General features: G+C 35.1%; 1 protein-coding gene across 1 annotated transcript in view; it reads right to left on the bottom strand.

Annotated features, from left to right (window-relative positions):
* LOC150106378 (uroporphyrinogen-III synthase-like) overlaps positions 1-25,082 on the bottom strand; it is a 115,906-nt gene that overhangs the window by 48,016 nt on the left and 42,808 nt on the right. The window contains exon 4 of the mRNA XM_090392409.1: positions 21,907-21,984. Within this exon, the coding sequence (XP_090248535.1) occupies positions 21,907-21,984 (78 nt within the window). The remainder of the gene's footprint in view (positions 1-21,906; positions 21,985-25,082) is intronic.

Genomic DNA, 25,082 nt, shown 5'->3' on the forward strand with positions numbered 1-25,082 from the left:
AAGTTGAGGGAGAGAACCAACCAGTTTGAAACAGCTGTCAGGCCAGTGAAACCTTTACCAAATGCACTAATAAAAGGCAAATATATGCACACTTGGGCAGCATGCATGTCTTTTAAGTAGTGTAAGCTAAGTCAAATCGGAGATGCTGAGGAATGTATTCCAGCAAACCTCTGGTCAACTTATGAAACCTTCATCGTTTTTACATTCGGCTTTGAAATAATGCTGATCTAATATCCATTTTGCTTATGTAAGAAATAATAAAATGCCAGCAATGTACATTTGGCATCTTTCATTGAAAATTTAAGTTATGGTGAATTCATTGGCTTCTTCTTCACATCAGTATTTTGACATACTACCTGACTATTATAATTAAATTTAAAAACAACTGGAATTAAAGGACTAAAAGACAAAAAGGACTTAAAGAATAAAATGTTTTGGAAATTTGATTAGAATGAAAAAGGTTACTAGAAACTGAGGAGTTTAAATCTATCAATGAAACATCTTTGCCTGGATAATAGACCCTTGCAAAGTGGTCACTCAGGAATTCAACTATGAGGCTTCAGTCATCTCCCTACCATCAGCACTTGTTATCGTTTCACAGGCATTCTTTGGGATTTCTTTTGGCATGATTGGCTAATTTCCTCTCATAATATGATTTTACCTTTCTTACTATGCTGGTCACTCTTTTTGCCTGTGCCTCATACATAAGCTTGCTGTTCACTTTTCTCCTTATATACCATTCATTACATTTTCTGTTTTTGCAACTCCTGTTTAATGATACTACTCATTCATCTAATTCTTGCCTGATTTAATCTCTTGACCTTAGGTATACAATCTCATCCCGCTTCCTTCAGACACCTCTTAACTATCTTCCAATGCAATGCTAACATCCTTCCCTATTCTCTGCACTGATTCAGAAAAAGACACAGAAAAAGACATTATTTTCTGAAATAAAATAAGGAAAGAAAGTCTCTTTTTTTGTGTTTTTAAGAGGGAGCCCACGCGGTTAGCCTAGTGGCTTTGCGCTTCGCAACCATATGCCTGGGGAAGGAGTGTCCTAGGTTTGATTCCCGTCCACGACGTGAGGAGCTTAAGGATCTTCCTCAGCCATAGTCAAGTTAGCCGGTCTTGGGCGTGGGCAGCAGGGTTTTTTCCGCCAGTTTATCTGAGGTTTTTCATCCCGCAAGCAGGCAAAACCGGCCCTGTAAACACACAGGTTACAGTCATAAATACTTACGGCAAGGAAGGCAACGGAAAACCACCTTGCTTATAATCATCACTCCCTAGAATGGTAGCATATAGCTACCCTCCCGCGGCCGTATGGCAGATGGGAACCAGAAGAAGAGGGAGCCATTGTGGTATATCTGATGTTTCGCTCAGATAAACATTTTTATTTTATTTATTTTTTATTAGGCGAATTATATATTAAGCAATTTTAATGAAAAGAACTGGAAAGAAATAAGGTTTAATAAAAATATGATATTTCTTCCTCTCACCTCCATTTACCATAATGTATTACTCTGTTGCAGAATTTAATTTAATATTATAATTAAATTCACTTGTCTTTCTCTCCATAAAGAGAATAAAGAATAAAAGTTATGCAATTCATTTTATAAAATGTTTGTTGTTATTAGAATAATTTGCAACTTTAGTTTATGTTATAATGTTTTGCTAACTTCAAGAGCAGTTACATACTGTGCTTTCAGCAAACAACAGCAAGTATGATGCTGGCACGCATGTACGATGCTGGCACGCATGTACAGTGTGAGAATTAAGGGAGAAAGAGAAGAAAAAGATGGCTGAGTAAACGTGGTTAAGGGTGGTCATCTTTAACAGAAGAAAGGATTAGAGAAATGTATTCAGAGGCCTATGGATTTATCTGAAAGTAATTATTTCTTTCTATTTGTGTACGACCATGAGAAGATAATCCAGAAGAATGCATCTAATATAGTTTTTGTTGTAAGGCATAACATTAATTCTAATCCTGTGTCTGTTCGTGTCAATGGATGGAATAAGGATGGAACATTTTATCTCAAGTAGAAATTTTGTGTTTCTTCTAAACAGTGCTTCTTGTAATGTTGCATGTATTACAGAATATCAACAACAAGAAGTAACTATTATTCAGTTAGGCATAGAAACTGAATACATGAAATGAAGATTGTGTTTAGAGAACTGCAGGACAAACAGTTTATTCTAATGCAATTTTGTCTTCATGTTTAAGTTTCTGGAATGAAGTAAATATCCCTAAAGATTATTTGTACTCAAGTTAAAGATGTAGGATGTTGTTGTTCCTTAAACTGCACTAAGTGTTAACTTTGTAACCAGAGTGTGAAAAGATTGCTTAACTGAAACTCATCATCATAATCATGCCTATCAAGGATTTAGACCTAGAGTAGCCTGTTCCGGCCTTAGAAGTCATCGCTGAATCTCTTAAGAGAGGATGTCTTGGTTTTCTTTTTCCTAATGGTTTGTAATTTAAGGCTTGGAACTGATTATATTAATATACAATAGTTATTATTTTTACGGCTATTTTGCCTCCTTTCATTTAGGAGTGCCCCTTTTTTAATGTCATTGGCTTCTTACTCAAGAATTCTTAGGGCAGAATAATAGAGGAAGAAAATTCGCACATACCTTTTTTCTGCATATATTTCTCTAAAATACATCTGTAATTTCCTAAGAATTCTTGAGTAAAAAGCCAATGACATTAAAAAAAGGGGCACTCCTAAACAAAAGCAGGCAAAGTAACCATAAAAATAATAGTTTTTTTAAGGGGAGTAACATGGGAATTTTTCCAAAAATAATATCTATATACAATAGTTGTTTCAATCCTTTTTTTTGTTGTTGTTGTTGTTGTTGTGTACAGATGAAGTAAAAAGCTATAGTTGTTCGATTCCAGAGAGGCTTAGTAAAAAGATTTTGTTTCATTTGTTTTATTTGTTGGAATTTTTTAATTCCTGAAATTAAAATTCAAGTGGATGAGTGAAAGTGTAATCTCTTAATTTTCTTTATGTAAATATATATGTATGTATAGTTATTTAATTAAACATTGTTTCTTTTCTATTACAATTTCTCTTGTCTTAATTTAGGGATAAAGATAAGTGAATAGGGGTGCTTAAGGGTCAAAGCTATATAACTGAGAGGAGACCTCCACATAGCCTTTAAAGGAATGCAGAGAACCGACCAGGACTTCTGACCTAATGTCCAATCCTCACCTTCTCGTGGTGCACCCTGTTGGATATCTACCTGGATACTGAATGAACGAGGATGGGCTGCCAATTTGGGATTTAGCCAACCAAATTGTATTCTTATTGGCTTAAAACAAAATACAAATTATGGTACAACATGACAAAATATCATGCTGGCTGAGGCGTTGCCAGGTTAAACAAGGCCCCCCCCGTTGTTTTCGCCACGGAACCAGGGTGAAAAGCGAAAAGTCAGTTACTGGAACAAATTGAAAGCACACCCCCAACTCAACATCACCAGAGTTAAAGATCAGTACTATCAACTAAGAAGCCTGAATGGCAAAGAAATAGAGCTAGCTGAGGAATTAGGTAAGTACCAGATCGACATAATTCGGGTGACTGAAACAAAAAAGACAAAAACTGGTGAGATCTTTCTGAGCAATAAATACAAAATGTTATATTCAGGCAATGACAATCAAGGAAAAGAAGGAGTAGCCATAGTATTCAACACTAAATAAGAAGCTAATCTTCTTGAATGGCAGGCAGTCTCTAGTAGAGTGATGTGGGGGAAAATATGAGAATGGGGAACTGGACAATCAGACTTATTTGTGCCTATGGTATCACAGAAGGTTCTACTAAGGTAGAAGTGGAGGAATTATTTGAGGCTTTAGAAAAAGCAACTGACACAATGAAAAAGGAAAAGTTGGTCCTTGTTGGGGATCTAAATATCATAGTGGGAAATGATTGTCAGACACAAAAATAGTTTGGGAAAATTTCGATGAAAGAGCAAAGCTAATAATAGTGGCAAATATCTGTTGGATTTCTGCTCAGGACATGGACTGGTTATTACTAACACCATGTTCCAACATACAAATGTGCACAAATTCACATGGAGAGAAGAGACAAGGAATAAAAAAAGTCTCATTGACTATGTTATTGTTGATAGTGATGTTTTCTCCCTGGTGCAAGACACAAGAGTGTACAGAGGATCTGAAATTGGAAGTGATCACTATTTAGTCTTGAGCAGAATAAAATTGAATTTCATATTGAAAAGAATAACATGTAAGAAAGTTTTAAAGCGAATAAAAGTTGAGCAGCTCTCAATGTGAACTGTAGACTAAAATGCACAAAAATTATTGAAGAAAAAATGAAAGAGTTTGAAAACAGCAACCAAACCTTGGAGATTCGGTGGTAATCCTTGCAGAAAACACTGATTGATTCAGCCAGAGAGGCATGTGGTGAGGTTGTTGTTTGCAAGGATAGAAAAATCAGAACTCCATGGTGGACACAGGAAGTTAAAGAGGCAGTGAAGGAAAAGAAGAAAGCATATCAAAAGTTCCTGGCAAATAAGTCAGCTTGTGCTCTTAGAGAATACAGAGACAAATGTAAGAAGCTAAACACTGTGTAAAACTATCTAAACAAAAGTCAAGGGAGGACTTTGGCAAGAATATAGAAAACATATATCAAGAAAGTGGTAAGATATTCTGGAGGTGTTGAGGAAGCTTAGAAATGGAGGAAAGAGTGCTGTAAAAGGAGTTAGAGATGATAAAGGTTACATGAAAACAGGAGAAAAAGATATCCTTGAAGTATGGAGTAATTACTTCGAAAAATTGCTAAATGAAACAAGCAGTGATAGCACAGTGGTAAAAAACACTCGACAGGCATACAGTCAAGAATACATATATAATTGAAATAAAAAAAAGCCATCAAAGGCCTGAAATGTGGAAACGCAGCAGGAGTAGATGATATTCGGCCAGAAATGCTTAAGTAAGTGGTATTGTTGGATTCTGATTATGTAGAAATTAGAATAAATGTTCTTTGATTCAGAATCCAACATGAATTTCCGTCACAAGAACTATATTTGTAAATATTATTTAATGTAAATAACATAAATTATAATTGATATCATATAACTACCTTAATTATGTCAAATATTTAATTGCTTAATCAAAGAAATGTTTTAATGGTAAATAGATTCTGTATTAAATATTATTAAGCTGTTTTATTTATTATTTTGTCAATATTGTAAGAACTTATATTTGTAATTTAACTACGCACTTGTCGAAATGCAAATATTCTATTTATTCTTTCTTGTGAAAGTTTAACGTTATGTAATAACTGAATATAGTTATATAACCTAACGTAACATTCGCGAGAATGTTTACGTCTATCGGTTGTCGTAGAGACGCGTGGAAATAAACGAGCGCGTGTGAAGGGAGCGTTTGTGGAGGAGAAGAGAAAATAGATACGTAGTAGTAAGTAGGGAGTCGGAACGGAACTTTGGAACTATAAGGTAGCAAGGAAGTAAACTAAAGAAGTAGAAGTAATTAAAAGATTCCTAAGGATAGGAGTTGAGTAGATATTTTTTTATATAAGTGAATCTTATAGTTGGCTGAAAGCAAAACCAGCCGTAGTAATAAAAAGAAATTATTGCCGTAATCGGATAATTAGAGAACTGGACATTCAAAGAAGAATACTGAATAAATCCAGTCAGTCTACAATTACGACTTATTTCTGTACTACCATGAAAGGGAATTGTACGGAGTTAAACTAGTTGATGAATGATAAATAAGAATAATTAATGTACCTTATAGTTGTTATCTGGATTTTTGAAGCGCGATTAGTAATGTTTTAATTATTTAGTGTTTCGCAAGTATGATAAATACAATTTGAAAGTGTGCTCACAAAATATTGGAAGTACTGAAGATTATTTCTGGTAAGGACAGTCATATTAGTTTATTTCAGTGTATGAAGATTTAAGTATTAGTTCCGTTGCGCTGTTTCTAACATTAACTGTAGCATACCATCGAGCCTGAGAGTTGAAAATATAGACATTGAAGTGATATCTACCGTGGTTAGTGCCTGTTATGAGTTAATCGTAGAGTGTAGCTGAGAGATACATGGAAACTGAATAAGTAAGAAATTCTATTGTAATAATTTGAGTAAAGAAACTTTGTGATTCTGAAACTGTGAATTTGTTTGAGAAAGTTTGAAAGATTGGATTAATATGAATGACTTGACTTGATGTGCTAACTTGACTGGTTTGTCATATTTAGAAGTGGAATTTATGTATTTGTCAAATAATCATATATTAAATATTTTGTTTGTTAATTTAAATATTGTGTTTGCCTGAATTTCTTTTTACTGCACCGTTCACAAAAACTCGAATCTAGCGGGAATTCCAGAAAGAAAGAAAATAAATACCATCGGCCTGAATGAATGAATAGACTGCTAACTAATTTTGAATTAATCCTACTAATTCATATAGACTTATCTAAGGATAGAGTGGCGCAGTATAATACAAATTTCTCTACCCTTAGATCAGTGATTAATTTGCAATTAGTTTTCCTTTATTTTATGAAAGTGACTTTTAGCAAGATGGCGGATTCGAACGTCAAGAGAACACGTCATGACAAAATGGCGCAGTTGGCAGGATTCGAACCTGCGCAGGGAAACCCCAATGGATTTCAATTATGTCGTGACGTGTTCTCTTGACGTTCGAATCAGCCATCTTGCTAAAAGTCACTTTCTTAAAATAAAGGAAAACTAATTGCAAATTAATCACAGATCTAAGGGTAGAGAAATTTCTATTATACTGCACCACTCTATCCTTAGATAAGTCTATATGAATTGGTAGGATTAATTCAAAATTAGTTAGCAGTCTATTCATTCATTCAGGCCGATGGTATTTATTTTCTTTCTTTCTGGGATTCCCGCTAGATTCGAGTTTTTGTGAACGGTGCAGTAAAAAGAAATTCAGGCAAACACAATATTTAAATTAACAAACAAAATATTTAATATATGATTATTTGACAAATACATAAATTCCACTTCTAAATATGACAAACCAGTCAAGTTTGAGAAAGTCAAACTTTCTCAAACAAATTCACAGTTTCAGAATCACAAAGTTTCTTTACTCAAATTATTACAATAGAATTTCTTACTTATTCAGTTTCCATGTATCTCTCAGCTACACTCTACGATTAACTCATAACAGGCACTAACCACGGTAGATATCACTTCAATGTCTATATTTTCAACTCTCAGGCTCGATGGTATGCTACAGTTAATGTTAGAAACAGCGCAACGGAACTAATACTTAAATCTTCATACACTGAAATAAACTAATATGACTGTCCTTACCAGAAATAATCTTCAGTACTTCCAATATTTTGTGAGCACACTTTCAAATTGTATTTATCACACTTGCGAAACACTAAATAATTAAAACATTACTAATCGCGCTTCAAAAATCCAGATAACAACTATAAGGTACATTAATTATTCTTATTTATCATTCATCAACTAGTTTAACTCCGTACAATTCCCTTTCATGGTAGTACAGAAATAAGTCGTAATTGTAGACTGACTGGATTTATTCAGTATTCTTCTTTGAATGTCCAGTTCTCTAATTATCCGATTACGGCAATAATTTCTTTTTATTACTACGGCTGGTTTTGCTTTCAGCCAACTATAAGATTCACTTATATAAAAAAATATCTACTCAACTCCTATCCTTAGGAATCTTTTAATTACTTCTACTTCTTTAGTTTACTTCCTTGCTACCTTATAGTTCCAAAGTTCCGTTCCGACTCCCTACTTACTACTACGTATCTATTTTCTCTTCTCCTCCACAAACGCTCCCTTCACACGCGCTCGTTTATTTCCACGCGTCTCTACGACAACCGATAGACGTAAACATTCTCGCTAATGTTACGTTAGGTTATATAACTACATTCAGTTATTACATAACGTTAAACTTTCACAAAAAAGAATAAATAGAATATTTGCATTTCAACAAGTGCGTAGTTAAATTACAAATATAAGTTCTTGCAATATTGACAAAATAATAAATAAAACAGCTTAATAATATTTAATACAGAATCTATTTACCATTAAAACATTTCTTTGATTAAGCAATTAAATATTTGACATAATTAAGGTAGTTATATGATATCAATTATAATTTACCATTAAAACATTTCTTTGATTAAGCAATTAAATATTTGACATAATTAAGGTAGTTATATGATATCAATTATAATTTATGTTATTTACATTAAATAATATTTACAAATATAGTTCTTGTGATGTTGGATTCTGAATCAAATAACATTTATTCTAATTTCTACATAATCAGAATCCAACAGTATAAAAGTCTTACAGCGGCTGCACTGCAAGTTCAGAATGCCTGGACAGTGGGATGAATTCCCGATGATCAGAGTAGAACTCTCATAGTACCCATATATAAAAAAGGGAAATAAAACTGAATGTGAGAATTACAGAGGCATTTCATTACTGAGTGTTCCTGGTAAGATATATGCAAGTATACTTGAGAAACAGTTGAGAAGAATTGTGGAAGAAAAGCTTGGTGAATAACAAGTTGAATTCAGGCCAAATAGAGGCTGTCAGGATCAGATCTTCACTTTATGACAAATACAGCATATGACAATGTACCAAGAGAATAGCTATTCAATAGTTATATGGTTCAATGGGGCATTATATCAAGCAATACTTAGTCTTTATGTGAGTTGTAAGTCAGCAGTTAGAATTGAAGTACAGGAAGATGGTTTAATGTTAAATCTGGTATGAGACAAGGATGTACATTATCCCCTCTGTTATTCATTATCTATATGGATCACATTATGAAGGAAAGTGGTATTAAACATGATATCAAAATTGGAGATGTTAATGTCAGCTCTTTGCTTTATGCAGACGATGTTATACTTCTAAATAAATCCACTACAAGTCTGCAAGATTCTCTGACTAAATTGAATAACTGTTGTAATAGATATGGTATTAAGGTCAGCAATAAAAAGGCAAAATCAATGAAAATAGGCAGAATTGTTGAAAATGTCAACTGCGTTTTGAACAGGGAACCTATGGAACAAGTAAAACATTTCAGCTACTTAGGTATGATTTTTAGTGAAGATAGTAAATTAAATTTGAAAATAGACAACAGAATCAACAAAGCTAGTATGATAGGAAGTCAATTGAATAAATTCATATGGAATAAGAGAGAAATTAGTTGGAACACTAAATTAGCTGTATACAAGACAGTGTTCAAATTGATTTTAACTTATGGATCTGAGAGCTGGATCAGAAGTAAAACACTTGACCAAAGACTAGAGACCGCAGATATGAGAGTCCTGAGAAAGATTAGATGCGTGAACAGATTGGAATCAATGGCAATATCATATTAAAAACGAGGATATTAGGAAAGATCTTGACAATGTCAGCATTCAGGAATGCGTTAGCAGAGCTAATCTCAGGTGGTAAGGTCGCTTAAACAGAATGGGCGAGGAAAGATTAGCAAAACAAGTGTTCTCTGCCAGGTCGGCAGGAAAACGATCCAAAGGAAGACCAAGATAGAGGTGGATTGATACTGTGCAAAGTGCCTTAGACAATAGAAATATAAGATCTAATAATGTTGGAGTCTTGGCAAGTAACAGACTGATTTGGAGGAAAATTGTAAATAGGAAGTTAGTAATGATGTAATTTTTTTCATGTAGTACTATCATATCCTGCATCCCTTGAGGGTACATGTCAGGAATTTGATGTTGATGATGCTGAATTAAATGAAGAAGAAGACAACTATGAAATAGCTGAAGTACCACAGATTCTACCAGAAGTTATATGGAGCATCCAAAGCTTGCAAAATGGAAAAGCTGCAGGTGAGGATGAACTTGTAAAACCAGGTGGAGAAATGATCTACAAAAATTTTAGCAAAACTATTTACCTTATGTCTGAAGAAAAATGATGTACCAGGAACATGGAACAAGGTTATCCTAATTCTGATACACAAAAAAAAAAGGTGAAGTAGAAGCCTTGATGAACTACCGACCCATCAGTCTACTATCATTGGTATAAATAAATCATATTTATAAATATGATTACTACTATAAATCAACCAGGAAATGAGGAGGAAGAGTTGGGATAATGGTTAAGAGCAGCTGGTTTTCAGCAGGGTTTCAAAGCAACACAGAGATTGTATTTTTTTCTGATACACCTCAGACAAAGGAAATAGTTATTATTACATTACTGTAATATGTATGTAAAGAAGGTTGAGAGTTGATGCAGCGGATTAAATATTTTGGTAGTTCTGTTGGAATTGTAGCCATTGGATAAGAAAGTATGACATTTATATTTGGTAGTTTAGCTGTGAGGGATGTCTCATTAGAATAGTGATTGAAGATTCTATTAGTTAGTTTTAATAATATCATATTGCTAAGAGGTAGGGGATGAAGACAGAGTTTATGAAAGTTAACCAGTATGAGTAGGTTTTCTGTATACCATAAAAGATAGGTTATTATTACATATTAAGATGCCTGGAAAGGTTAGACCATTGTTAATCTCTTGTTCATGGTAAAATGGATTTTTGAATGTTTTATATTAAGGTGGAGGAGGAATGTGTCTTAAAGCATTAAGATGTTTCAAAAATGTTTTCCCTCTTACATCAGAGATCTCTGCTCTTGCCATCCATGCAGGTTCCATGTGTTAAGGTTTAAGTGCTGGGAAGAACTTGTGTTATAGGCTTAATGGAGTAAAGTAGTACTGGGAAAGGATAAAAAACTATTTGATTTTTCATTATTTTATCTCAGTCAGAGACATTTTCAAGGAATACAATATAAAACTTGTAACCCCCACCAACACACACACATGAAGGTAACACAAAACTAAGTGATGAAAGACGAATCCTGATCTTGACAACTTCTATTTAGTCTGAACCCATCTTGTTCTCCAAGTTTCTCTTCCACAATCTTTCTCAACCTCTTTTCAAGTATGCCTACATAAATCTTACTTGGAACACTTAGTAGAGAAGTTCCTCTGTAATTCTCACATTCAGCTTTATTTCCTTTTTTATAGATGGCTACTATGAAAACTCTATTCCAGTCATTGGGAATTCTACCTTCTGACTAGGCCCTTTGAATTATGCAGTGTTGCCACTACAAACCTTTTATACCTCCATACTTAAGCATTTCTGGTCGAATATCATCTACTCCAGCTAACTTTTCACATTTCAAGTTTTTGATGACTTTTTTTATCTCACGTATTGATATGTACTCCTCTTTGCATTACTCTTGAAAATTTTCTAGTATGGTTCTGTCACTTCTTGCTCCAGACATCCAGGATATCCTTATCTTTAGTTTTCATGTCACCTTTATCATCTTTGATTCTTTTTAGAGTACTCTTTCCTCCATTTCTAAGCTTCTTCAATAGCCTCCAAGAACATTTTGCCACCTTTGTGATATTTATTTGCCACACTCTTACTAAATTCTTCCCATGACTTTTGTTTAGCTCCTTTTACACATATTAGCTCTCTTACATTTTTCTCTGTATTATTTTAGAACATCTACTAACTTATTTTTTAGGAACTTTTGTTATGCTTTCTTCTTTTCCAGGACTGCTTCTTATCTTCTTGTGTCCACCATGGTGTTCTTATTTTTCTATCTTTGCAGACAACTTCACCACATACCTCTGTAGCTGAATGTTTTCTTCAGTGTTTGCCACTGAGACTCCAAGGTTTGATTCTTGTTTTCAATTTGTTTCATTTTTTTTCTTCAATAATGTTTGTATAGTCGAGCTACAATTTACATGTAAAAGCTGCTCAAACTTTAATCATTTTTAAAACTTTCTCACATACTGTTCTTTTCGATGTGATATCAAGTTTTATCCTCCTTAGTACTAAGTAATGGTCATTTCCAAATCCTCTGTATGCTTTTGTATCCTCAGCCAGCATGTTGATATCACTATCAACAATGATGTAGTCAATGAGGCTTTTCTTATTTTTTTGTATCTTCTCTCCATGTGAACTTGTGCACATCTTTATGTTGCAACATGATGTTAATACTGACTAGTCTGTGTCCTGGACAGAAGTCCAACAAATACTTATCGTTATTATTAGCTTTGCCCTTTTCTCCAAATTTTCCCAAAATGTTCCTATATGCCTGGTGGGATTGATTTCCTACTTTACTGTTCATATCTTCAACAAGGACCACTTTCATTTTCTTTATGTTATCTGCCTGTTCTAATGACTCAAAAAATTCCTCCACTCCTTCCTTAGAAGAACCTTCTGTGGCACGAATAAGTTTCATTATCTGTCTCCCCATTCTGAAGTTTGCCCACATAATTCTACTTGAAACTGCCTTCCAAAAAAGAAGTTTATCTTCATGTTTGATATTGAATACTATCACTACTTCTTTTCCTTGATCATTATTGCCTAAATATAACATCCTTAACATCCTATACTTATTATTTATTAAGATCTTGCCTATTTTTGTCTCTTCTTGTCTCAGTAATGCCAATTTTGCCCACTTGGTATTTTTCCAATTCTTCTGCAAGTTCGATTTCCTTTCCATTAATACTCCTTATATTTGATGGTTTCTATCTTCAGTTCTTCTGATATCAGATTTATTCTTCTTCTTCTAGATGTTGAGCTAGAGTGTGCTTAAAATTTATGTTCAGGAATTAATATCCATGGTATATTATCTTTGCAATCTTTCATGATAGTCTTGCATTCACTTTTCATTCATGGAATAAGTTCGTATTATTCCATCTAAAAAGAAAAAACAGGAAGATGAAAGTTGGGCCATCAAGCTATCATCTCACTTCAGTTGTTTTTTTGTCATTGTTTAGAATTTACAGCCAGAGCATCTACAACTATGAGGCCATTGAATTACATCTGTAAATTGGGTATACTTCTGGCCAGTTTATCTGTTCTGCAGGATGAAAAACCAGAGCTTCCTGAAGGGAAAACCCAGCCATCTTCATATGAGAACATTTATCCCTCAGTTCTCTCAAATATGATGGTGAAAGTGACTGCTAGTATGGATTCTTTCACTCTCACTGCACAGCAGATCTTGTAATGAATATTACTTTCCTTTGGGCACAAGCTTTCAAAAGTTTTGAGAAACTTGTGGTTTTGCTCTTAACATTTCCAGGTCATTTGATCAGATCTGGAATAGAGCCCTACATTCCAAGCTATGAGCTATGATGTTATGGTTTGCGTTCTGCCCTTTTCAGTTAAGTCACCAGTTTCCTCTATGGTTATGTTCATGGTGGATGATTTCTTCTCTTAACATTTTTTCATTAATGTTGGCATGCCTCATGAGGAGTCTATAATTTTACTCATCCTCCCATGTACAGATGACCTGCTTTCACTAAGGTGAAATCCTATCCATAGTTAAGCTGATGATAGTATACTCCACACACCCATAACTATCCCTAATTTTCTGATGATAGTATTCTCCATTCCTTTTTTTCATTTGACATACCTTTTAGTGCTCAAATATTTCATGTTTCAAGATCTTCATGTCTTGAACACTGCATTTCTTGTCTTTCTCCAGTGGGGTAAGGAAAATCTAAGAAATATCAGTTCTATCAGATACAGTCTCTGTATTATTTCTCATAAGAAAGTAACAATTTCATTTCCCCTTATCTTTGATAATACTTAGATCTCTAGATAAGGTTGTTTCTTTTCTTGGGCTGATTTATTGTTTACAGGCAAAAATGAATTGCATGTATATTCTTAGTTGTTGAAAAACTTGGTCTCCTTTTCTGTACCAAATTTGTCCAACTTTTGACCACTGTTCTTAACATTTAAGAGCAGAAGACCAAAATCCTACTGAAAAATGCTTATTGCTCTCCAGAAGAGAGCAATCCAGTTAATAGATGACCCTTCTCTTACAAACTCACTTCAGTCACTTTTCTTGTTGATTCTGTATTTCCTTATGTCTGTATTATGCCTTTTGCCTTTCTGTTGGTATTTTCATGAGTGTTGGAATGCTGAATTGGCTGTCAGCATACCTTCACATGAGGTAGACAAAACATCATTAGAGATACCTACCAAATCACATGTTGGTCCTCCTCAAGCATGAATAACAGCCTGTACTCTCTGATTCATTGACTCCACCAGATTCTGGAGGGTTGCCAGAAGTAATTTCAGCCATGCCTGTTGCAGCATTGTCCACAACTGCACCTTAGATGTCGGTCCGAGATACATGGATCTGATCTCTCTCTCTCTCTTTACGCATCCAAGAGATTCGAGTGGATTTAAATCTGGGGACCTTGGGACTCACCGTATGGTCCCAAACAATGTTCCTTGAGCCATGTCCAGGTGGTTGAGGTCTGGTGGCATAGTGCATTGTTCTGCTGAGACAGACCATCAGTTGTAGAATGCGTGAAGGCCAGGAAAGTGTGTAGGTGATCAGCCAGCACATTCTGTTAGCTTGCAGCATTTAAAGACCTTTCCAGACATACTAAGGAACTTAATGTGTCATACGAGAAGGCTCTGCAAACCATCATAGAGCCACAACCGCTTTGAAGAGCCAACATGTCATGACAAAGCCATGGCCTCATGCTGTTGATGTCCCACCTGCACCCTCCTATCAGCTTGGTGCAGCTGATAATGGGATTCATCAGACAACATGACTCTGGTCCATTTTGCTGAGGTCCAAATTTGATGGTCCCAAAACCAGGTGCATTGCTCAATGACGAGTTATCAACAGTGTTAAACAATTAGTGCATTGGTTCCTGTAGCCCATGATATGCAATGTACATCATACCATTCATTCAGTGACACTGCTTGGACCTCTGACATTGAAATTGGATATGATTTGTGCTGCCCTGTGGTTGGTCTGTACGACCCTGATCATCAGTGTTATGTGATTGGCCACCACTTGCTCGCTGTGTATGGTACATCCATCGATGGTAAACCCTTGATACAGTTGCCCTCGAGAACCCTAGGATTCTTACCACTTTGGCAACAGAATAACCCATCTGTCTTACGCCAATAATACATCCATGATCAAAGTTGCTAAGATCGCCATATTCACCCACATTCATTGATTGTGATACACTGTTGAGAAGCCCCAATGTCTGCCTATTTACCGTCTTCATTCAGTTTAGGTACATTTCACTATGTAAGGGAGATACAGTGTCAGCTTCCATCAACCAATCTCTAATGTTTTGTCCATTGAATGTACAAAAACGTGGAAAAACACAAGCCTCCCTCCATCTCTCTCTCTCTATATATATATATAAAGTAATGACATTATTACCCAAAACCTTTTACAATGCTCACTTGAAATAGCTGGTACCACAGAACAGAAACAAGACAAAATTTCTGAAGAAACAAAACAGCTTATGAAGAAACGAAGAGAAATGAAACAATCAAATAACCCACAGAATAAAATTGAATACACTGTATTGAGCAAAACGATCAGAAAATGTATCACAGAAGAAATAAGAAAATTCAGTTGTAAATTCATACAACAAACAACCGTAAATTGAAAACAACCGTAGTCTCAAAAAAGCTGAACAGCAATAAAGAGATGGTTGCAGTCAAACTAGAAGATGGGACCATAACCAGAGATGGATATGCTATAGCAAAAAGAATTCAAGAATTTTACTCAGTAACTCACATAGCCTTTAAAGGAATTCGGAGAACCGACCAGGGCTTCTGACCTAATGTCCAATCCTCACCTTCTCGTGGTGCACCCTGTTGGGTATCTACCTGGATACTGAACGAATGAGGATGGGCTGGAAATTTGGGATTTAGCCAACCAAATTGTATTCTTATTGGCTTAAACCAATATAGAAAATGATGGTACAACACGACAAAATTTGTTGCCGGCTGGGGCGTCGCCGGTTAAACAAGACCCCCGTTGTTTTCGCTAGGGAACCAGGGCAAACAGCGAAAAGTCAGCTACTGGAACAAATCTGAAAGCACACCCCCAACTCAACAACACCAGAGTTAAAGATCGGTACTATCAACATAAGAAACCTGAATAGCAAATAAATGGAGCTAGCTCAGGAATTAGATAAGTACCAGATTGACATAATAGGGATGACTGAAACAAAAAAGATAAAAACTGGTGAGATCTTTCTGAGCAATAAATACAAAATGTTATATTCAAGCAATGACAATCAAGGAAAAGAAGGAGTAGCCATAGTATTCAACACAAAATAAATACAAGGCTAATCTTCTTGAATGACAATCAGTCTTAAGTAGAGTAATGTGGGCAAATATGAGAATGGGGGAACTGGACAATGAGACTTATTTGTGCCTATGGTCCCACAGAAGATTCTACTAAGGTAGAAGTGGAGGAATTTTTTGAGGCTTTAGAAAAAGCAACTGACACAATGAAAAAGGAAAAGTCGGTCCTTGTTGGGGATCTAAATAGCAGAGTAGGAAATGATTGTCAGACATACAAAAATATTTTGGGAAAATTTGGAGAAAAGAGCAAAGCCAATAATAATGGCAAATACCTGTTGGATTTCTGCCTATGACATGGACTGGTTATTACTAACACCATGTTCCAACAGGACTTCTTCTAAATGTTCTAAATAAAAGTTTGCAAGAGCAGGAGAGGATATTTCTTATGTCAAAATAAATTTTACAGCCAAGTGGAAGGAACAGCCATGGGAAGTCCACTCTCTCCTGCTCTTGCAAACTTTTATTTAGAACATCTAGAAGAAGTCCTGTTCTCATCTATATTCCCTCAACCATCCTTTTCGATTAGATATATAGACAACATCTTTGCTTTGGCCTCACGAAAGAGACTCCTTACCTTCCTTTTTAAGTAGTATCAATTCCTTACATCCTCGTATAAAGTTTACCATGGAAATTGAAAAAGACAACAAGTTATCCTTTTTAGACGTCCTTCTCATCTGTTTGCCTTCTGGTATTCCTACAACAACAGTTTACAGAAAACCAACTTTCACAGGTCGTTATATTCTCAAAGAATCTGCTCATCACCTTTGTCAAAAAACGGGAGTCACAAATTTAATCCGACGAGCAAAAACTAACTGTTCAACTTCTCATTTATTACAGAAGGAACTTTCAACTATTAAACATCACATGAAACTAAATGGCTTCTCCGAAAATAGTACACAACATCTTTTCAATTCTTACAAACCAACACAGAACAACCAAGATTCAAAAAATCGAGTTCCAATTCCTTACATTTCAGGGATTTCAGAACCAATTTCTAGAATTCTAAAGAAATATGATCTAACAGCCACTTATACACCTATTATCAAATTATCCACCCAGTTTCCTTCATCTAAAGATAAATGCTCAACCTTGTCTCTACCTGGTGTGTATCAAGTTCCTTGTAATTGTAATCTTTCTTACTCTGGACAAACTGGACAATCCATAGAAAAAAGAATTCAAGAGCATCAGTCATCAATTCAACAAAACAAACCTGAGAAATCTGGATTAACTCAGCATGGTTTAGAAACAAACCACAAGATCCTTTGGTACAAGACTCTCCTCCTACACAGATGTCGCTACAATTTTGAATATTTATTTAAAGAAAGTGTAGAGGCCTTACTTCAATGTCCTAATTTGAATCGTAATGACTGTATATCTATATCAAAAATTTGGGAAAGTTTAATCAGGATAACACATTAATTTTTTTCTTTTCTTTTTTTTTTTTTTTTATCAGTATAATGTCATTTAAGATCATTATATGAATTTCGAATTAATATCTTTATTTATGTTTTTTTTTTTTTACTCTTCTAATACTTAGTGATATGACATCACGCAGTGCATTCTATGTATGAATGATCAATTGTTCGTATTCCGCTTTGTTTTTTTTTTAAATTATTCCTATGTAGCCACTGAAGATGGTCTGTAATATTCAGACCGAAATATTTGGCAAATTAAACATTATTCTTGTGCTAATGTGTATATATTTCTAATCATTATGTCACAAAAATCGTTAAAAAATCATTCATATGACTAAAATCAAAAAATAAAATAAAAAATAAAAAAGAGATTAAAACAAAATGACTTCTAGTTATTTACAGACTTGAAATTGACATTTTTCCATGTTAACTGCTTTCCAGTTTTAGTCATGTTAGCATTTCTATGCACTGTTATCCATGTAGTGGCAAAGTTTGTATTCTATCATACGCACGTGTGTGTGTGTGTGTGTGTGTGTGTGTGTGTGTGTGTGTGTGTGTGTGTGTGTGTGTGTGTGTGTGTGTGTGTGTGTTTGTTTTTAAGGCCATTGTGGAGATACACCCATTAGAATATCAATAGCATAATGCAAAAACAGAGCATCTATGAAAAATGACTGGAAGGAGTTTGTGAGAGCAATCATCTATTTAAGTGTAATGTCCTCTTCTGGATGGCATCAACCATTCTTTTAGAAGTCTTTGGTGTATCACTGGAGAATAGTAAGCAGCCAAAATGGCTGCTTTGTGAAGATAATCTAGAAAACTGCGCTTCTTCAAAAACATAATCCAATCTTGTTTTTCAGAAAAAAAAAACTCTTTTGATAACATCCTTAAGATTTATAATAAGACAAGATTATGTTTTTGAAAATGCCCAATTTGATAGATTATCTTCATCCTAAATGAAAATAGTAAGGAGCTCACTATTTAAGACATTAGTTATAAAAGATCTTAAAACTTCAATTACTTTTGCATTACAAGATTTGTCAAAAGAATAAAAAGAACAGAGTGTACTGTAAATAGCAAAATATAGATAACATCTGATTTTGAGATTAACAAGCAAAGGTTTTAGTGTACATAAGATAGGCGCAGCAAAAGAATAGATTGTGGGATACTCAAGCATTCATTGAGAAATCTCATGAGAGGAAACATTTTATAATAAAGTGACAGCAGAATTGGATAAAGGTAATGGCTACATCATGATACTGCTAGACTTTGCCAAGGCATTTGACAGAATACCACATAGAAAACTATTACAAAAACTGCAGCAAATGGGAATGGATATGAGGCTAGTAGTATGGATGGGTGAAGGGGGGGGGGATTGATGAACAAACACCAGAGAGTAGTATATGGTGGAGTGGAATCTAGAAGAATGCTGGTGACTAGTGGAGTACCTCAAAGTTCGGTACTAGGGCCACTACTCTTTAATTTGTATATTAATGACACAGGGAAAGATTTGAGAGGGGATATTCAGTTGTTTGCTGATGATGCAAAACTGGGAAAAGCAATAGTTGATAAAGGTGATATAGATATCCTGCAGGATGATTTAAATAAATTGGTATTGTGGACAAAGGATAATGGTTGTCAATTTAATGTTACAAAATGTAAGGTTATGCACTTTGGGTTGAAAAGGTTGCATATGGTGTTTCATATTGATGGTATTAGATTGCAGGAAATTGATGAGGCTAGTCTCAAATCAGATGTTATCTATATTTTGCTAGTTACATTATTCTTTTGACAAATCTTGTAATGCTAAAGCAATGATGGACAAAGAGTTGAAGTTCAGAGGGCAAATATTGCAAAAGTTGGAAAAATAGTTCAATGAATTACTTGGATGTTGAAAAACATGCTAACAAGTAAAGATAAGGAAGTTATTATCCTTCTTTACAAGGCTATAATCGATACATCTTGACTACTGTGCACAGATTTGGTCATCTGGGTTTCTTGGGGACCAGAAGATGGTCGAAAGGATTCAGAGACAAGTGGTGCGGCCAAGATGGTAACAGGTCTGTGGAATACTCCCTATGAGGTTAGGCTGAAGATTTGTAGGTTACAAAGTTTAGTTGATAGGTGGAAAAGATGGGACATGATATAAACTTTTAAGATAGTAAAGGCGTTTTATAAAATTAATGCTAGTGAAATTTTTCAATATATAAAAAATAGTCAGAGAACTAGGGGCCATCCATGGAAGCTATGTAAGTGGTTTAGTAGGGGTGTGCAGACCAGACTTTTTTGCATGGAGAGTGGTGAGTGAATGTTTGAGTGAGTCATTTTACCAGAACTGACTGTGAGTTCCCTGATGGTGAATGGATTCAAGGAGAGGTATGATAGGATTTTGTATATGATGGCTGATTTGGGTCTCCCACAATGAGTCTCTAGACTCCATGGAAATGCTGTAAAATAATAATAATAAACCAATGGCATGACCCACAATGAATGACCAAATAGGAAACTAGCAATTCAATTGAAAATGAAGCCTCTATAGAAGAAGGATGCCTCTATACCAGACTTAATCAAATGCCTGGAAAATGTCAAGAGCAACCACACAAAGCTCTTCAAGCCTTTCCAAGACTTATTTCAAAAAGTGGGCTGAGGATGGCTAGGAGATCTGGTAGTATTTTTTACCTTGGGTATAATTATGTTAAAGATACCAAGCAATTTTAAACCTGGTTTTATTCCATTTTTCCCAAGTAAGCAAACAGACAAAAATGTCAAGTTTGCGCCTGCAAGTAGGAGATCTGGTCTTGAACAAATAAGGTACAATCCATAATGGTGATCAATGGTTAATTGGTTGGTCTTCAAGTAGTGAAAAACTTGGTGGTTAATAACCTTCTCCATGATTTTTGAGAGGACAACAGTTAGATGGGTGATATTTGTCTCTTTTTGACAGGCTGTTTAGGTGATAAACGATACCATTACAGGGATATCATCTGGGCTTATCATATCTAGATTATTAAGAACTTTTTGTTATCTTTCTGGTGAAAGATTAAGGGAACATGCAGTAAGCAAGCTGTTCGTGGTGTAGTGCAAGGTGATTTTCCTTGATCATCTAAACTAAGCGTTTAGATGATTGAAGAAAATGTTACTAAGTGACTAATGCCAAGATAATGTCATCATAGTGCTGTATAGATATGAGAGAGACAGAAATTGCACTCGATAGCCTTAGTGAGGAACTAGGAGAGTTAACTGTTGTTTGAGTAAGGTTGTTTTTTTTTTTCAGATGTTGCAAGCTGTAGTGAAGAATAAGTAGAGCTGGGATTTTTTACTTGAGGCCATTTCAGATATACCAAATTAATAACCAAAACGTGGATAGTGATCAGGAGTTTTGAGTAGAGTGAGAAATGAAAGCTCTCCAGATAATATTTTTTCAGTTATTCAGGTGAAGTAGCTCTTAAGATGTGGAGGGCGAAAACAGTAATCTTACCATGGAAAAGGAGCAGAAATCTCTGTGGTCATCCTAACTAGTACTGTTGTAGTGTCAGACAATAAGAAGCTGAAACTGGCTAGGTGAAGGTCAATCTGTAGAAAAGGAAATCTGGATAAAATCATGGTTAGAGTTGCCAAGAGGAGAGCACTCGCATCTACAGTACATCTGGAGGGAGATCTGGTTAAAAAAGGTCCAAGTTATTAGGAGAATGATGAAGATTATCTGGTATTTTGATTGCTAAGTGAGAAATTTGTGTTAGATTGTTAATGACAGCAAACAATTTGGGTTTGGGTTTTTTTCAGTTTCATCTGTGAAAAGAGAAGCCAGTATTAATTATGGGTGTCTTTCATGGCAATTGATGTTACAAACTTTGAGAAAGTACATACTGGCTTCCTAGTTAATTATACTGTGTTGGGCCACCCATGAAGGCTGCATATGTGAAGAGAGAGAAACTAGAGACCTATCCTGGAGAGTGAACATGGCAACAGCCATTTTAGGCCTCAAATAAGCAGAATATGTGCTTGTCTGATAGCCTTCAAACTTAAATCAAAAATTCCTTCAAGGTTCCTTCCATCCTTTATTTTCAAGTCTGCATGAATCTGAATGTGATTCGTGTTATATTATATTACTTTTTTTAGTATACAATTTAATATACAATTATATTACTTTTTTAGTGTTTCATTCGTGAAATTAGTTTGTAAGCTGCAGGAAATAAATTTGTAAGGCTGAATACTGCCTGCACATTTCCAAACACAGTTTATAGATCTAGATGATTTGTGATCAAATCTATTTCTTATTTCACAAAAAGTACCATAATAAATCTGTTAAAACTACCTGCAGCATGTGCTGTTGCTTCCCCTACTGCAAAATTAGTTTTAGTTTGCCACTGAATTAGCAGATCATTCTTCTCATCTGTAAGAAAATAAAAAATAATGTATACTAGGTTATTAAATTAAGTGTTCATAATATTATTATGTGGTACTACTAGTTATTTGCATAGGTTATGTTCTTGAAAAACTGCTGGTAAAAAAAAAAAATATATATATACAGGGTGTTCGGGATAAATTTGACATATTTATAATTAATTATATTTTTCCGTAAGTTACATGTATTAACACACACTTCTCTTCATTTAAAAGTTTGGACCCTTCTTCATTCATATACAAGATGTCAGAAAGGATGGATAGCTGGAACCCACCTGAATCATGGAAGAGAATAACTTGTATCATGATGATTCGTGCCCGCCATCAAAATAAGGATATTACGACTGCTGCCCAATGCTCCCTGAATACAGTAAAAACAATCAGGCATGAACTAGAGACTTGCAATGGTGACTACGAGGATGTAGCAAGAAGAAAGATCCCTAGCAGACGATCTGATTGCGTTCGTACAGCAGAATTCCTCGCAAATCTGCAGGAACAGGTGTTGAAGAACCCTGGCATTGGAATTCGGGCTTTGTTCGTGGAGTTGCTAACTGTAGTCAAGCCCTGGATAACAAGGGTAGCCAATGGTAGGCCGTATGTATGGCAGCAGGATTCGGCCCCTTGCCACACCTCTGGGAAAAGTCAAAAATGGTTGTCTGAAAATTTCTACGACTTCACCAGTCCAAATGTTTGGCCTCCAAACTCCCCAGACCTTAACCCCATGGATTATTTTGTATGGGGCGCAGTTGAAAAAGACACCAATCGCACTTCCAGTAATACAAAAGCCCAGTTAATGGATAAAATTAAAACAGTTTTTGCGGCCCTTCCCAGGGAGACTGTAGCATCAGCTTGTTCGAGGTTCCGAAGCAGAATTGAAGCTGTGATCGATGCTAATGGTGGTTATTTTGAGTAAATCTTGTTGATAGTATTGTAATTAACTCTGCCTGTAATGTTTTTTTGTCAATTCATTAAATTTAATAGATACAAAGAAGATTTTCTTTTTCCTTACAAAACTGTCAAATTTATCCCGAACACCCTGTATATATATATATAATATTGGAATTTTACTGAGTAGAAACACCGAAATAAGACCAAAACTTTAATTAGAACACAACTAGTTTTGTTGGAATGCTGACTTCTTCAGGTGTACATACTATCACAAAAAACTGGAAAAATTAGCAAGATAAAAAAGTGAACTTCTCACATAAACAAGTTAGGAACAACAACGGTCAAGTTTGAACTGGCATCTGCGTAGCAGGTCTAGTATGAGGCATTAGTGAATGGGAACTATCTTGAGAACGCCAAAATTGAATTACTGTGCTGTGTGAATCAGGTAAGCTATAACTTAAATTACTATTCATGTGTAAGAGGTCCAGAACTATTTCTTTCGATTCTAAGATGCATCTTTCTAGTTCATCAGGGCATTTATGGATATTTGTAGTAAGATTCCAGTCTATCTGCTGTTGACGTGCCTCTAAATTAGAGTTGGCAGAGAAAAGGACATGACTGGAGAGGGCATTTGCGTGGGTTCTGTTGTACAAGATATCATGTTGATGCTTTTCGAGTTATAGTGATATAGACTTATTGGTTTGCCTATAATATGGCTTCCTGCAACTACAGATGATTTTATATACTCCTGGGAACTGAAGTTAGTGAAGAAATTTAATATTAGAACTTACTTCACTACCCTACCAAAACTTCGTTCTTTCCTGAGTCAACTCAAGCCAAAACATCACCAACTGAAGTTGGTGATGTTTTGGCTTCATCATGAGAATTCATCAATTCTTGCCTCATGCTAGACCTGCCATGCAGACGCCAGTTCAAACCTGACTGTTGTTGTTCCAAATTTGTTTATGTGAGAAGCTCACTTTTTTATCTTGCTAATTTTTCTAGATTTTTGTGATAGTGTGTACACCTGAAGAAGTCGGCATTCCGATGAAACTAGTGGTGTTCTAATTAAAGTTTTGATCTTATCTCGGTGTTTCTAGTCAGTAAAATTCCAATATAAAATGTCTACAATCCAACATTTTTATTAAGGGTATTAATATCCTTAATAATAATAATATATATATATATATATATATATATATATATCTGAATCTATAGAAGATTCTATATACAGAATGAGTAAATCCATAAGCTTTCTACTGAAATTCAGAATCCTCTCCATTAAGAAGTCTGTCTCAAATCATTTTCAGAAATGTCACTTATAACAAGACTACTATCTCAGTTCCAAACAGGAAGCATGTTGAACAAAACTGGAAAGACATTCAATCATATTTGACGATACAAAATTTCTTCCTCATCAATTCAAGAACAGAAATTTTGAAAAATATTACTTTTTCTTCCAAAATTGAAATGACTACACATGTTCTATTTAAAGTAATCTTTACAAATTTCAATAACTGGAGAAATGATTAGCTGAATGTCATGAGGTATGGAAAGATGGAGAATGAAAGAAAGAGTGGATGAAAGCATAAAAGTACAAGAGACTGAGAGAAAATAGATAGTATTGTATGCGGGGGGGGGGGGGGGGAGGATTCAATGATAAGAGGTGTACCTAATGGGAAAGTGACAAAGCATGTTTTCCAGGTGTGAAGATAAAGGATGTTAGTGATGCTGTATGTAGAAGAATGGAGCGAACAAGTTGATTGTGTTGGCTAGCACAAATGATTTCAAAGGTGAGAAATATGCAATGAGAGAAGATATGAAAGAGTTGTTAGTGGAACAGGATTTCACAATTCTCCAATTAAAATGGCTTGGTAATGACATTACACAAGAGTAACTATGGGTACAATGGGATGTTGACATGGATGTACACAAATGCAAGAAATATCATGAATAAGAGTGAGGATTTTTTGGCATTGGTAAACTTGACTTTGGTAAGCCAAAAATCATAGGCATCAGTGAGACCTGTTTGACTGAAAATGAATAGTTACAGGGATAGAATGTAAAGGGTATTGTATTTTCAGGAAGGATAGAAGGAACAGGACAGGTAATCATCAGAACAGGACAGTCATTAGCAATACCTGATGGTATTGCTGATGACAATCATCAATACCATCAGTATTGGGATATTGCTGATGA

This window comes from Typopeltis vanoorti, chromosome 5 (genome assembly GCF_054136105.1).
Source record: "Typopeltis vanoorti isolate ZY-2024b chromosome 5, IOZ_Tvanoo_1.0, whole genome shotgun sequence".
In the NCBI taxonomy this organism is placed as follows: domain Eukaryota; kingdom Metazoa; phylum Arthropoda; class Arachnida; order Uropygi; family Thelyphonidae; genus Typopeltis; species Typopeltis vanoorti.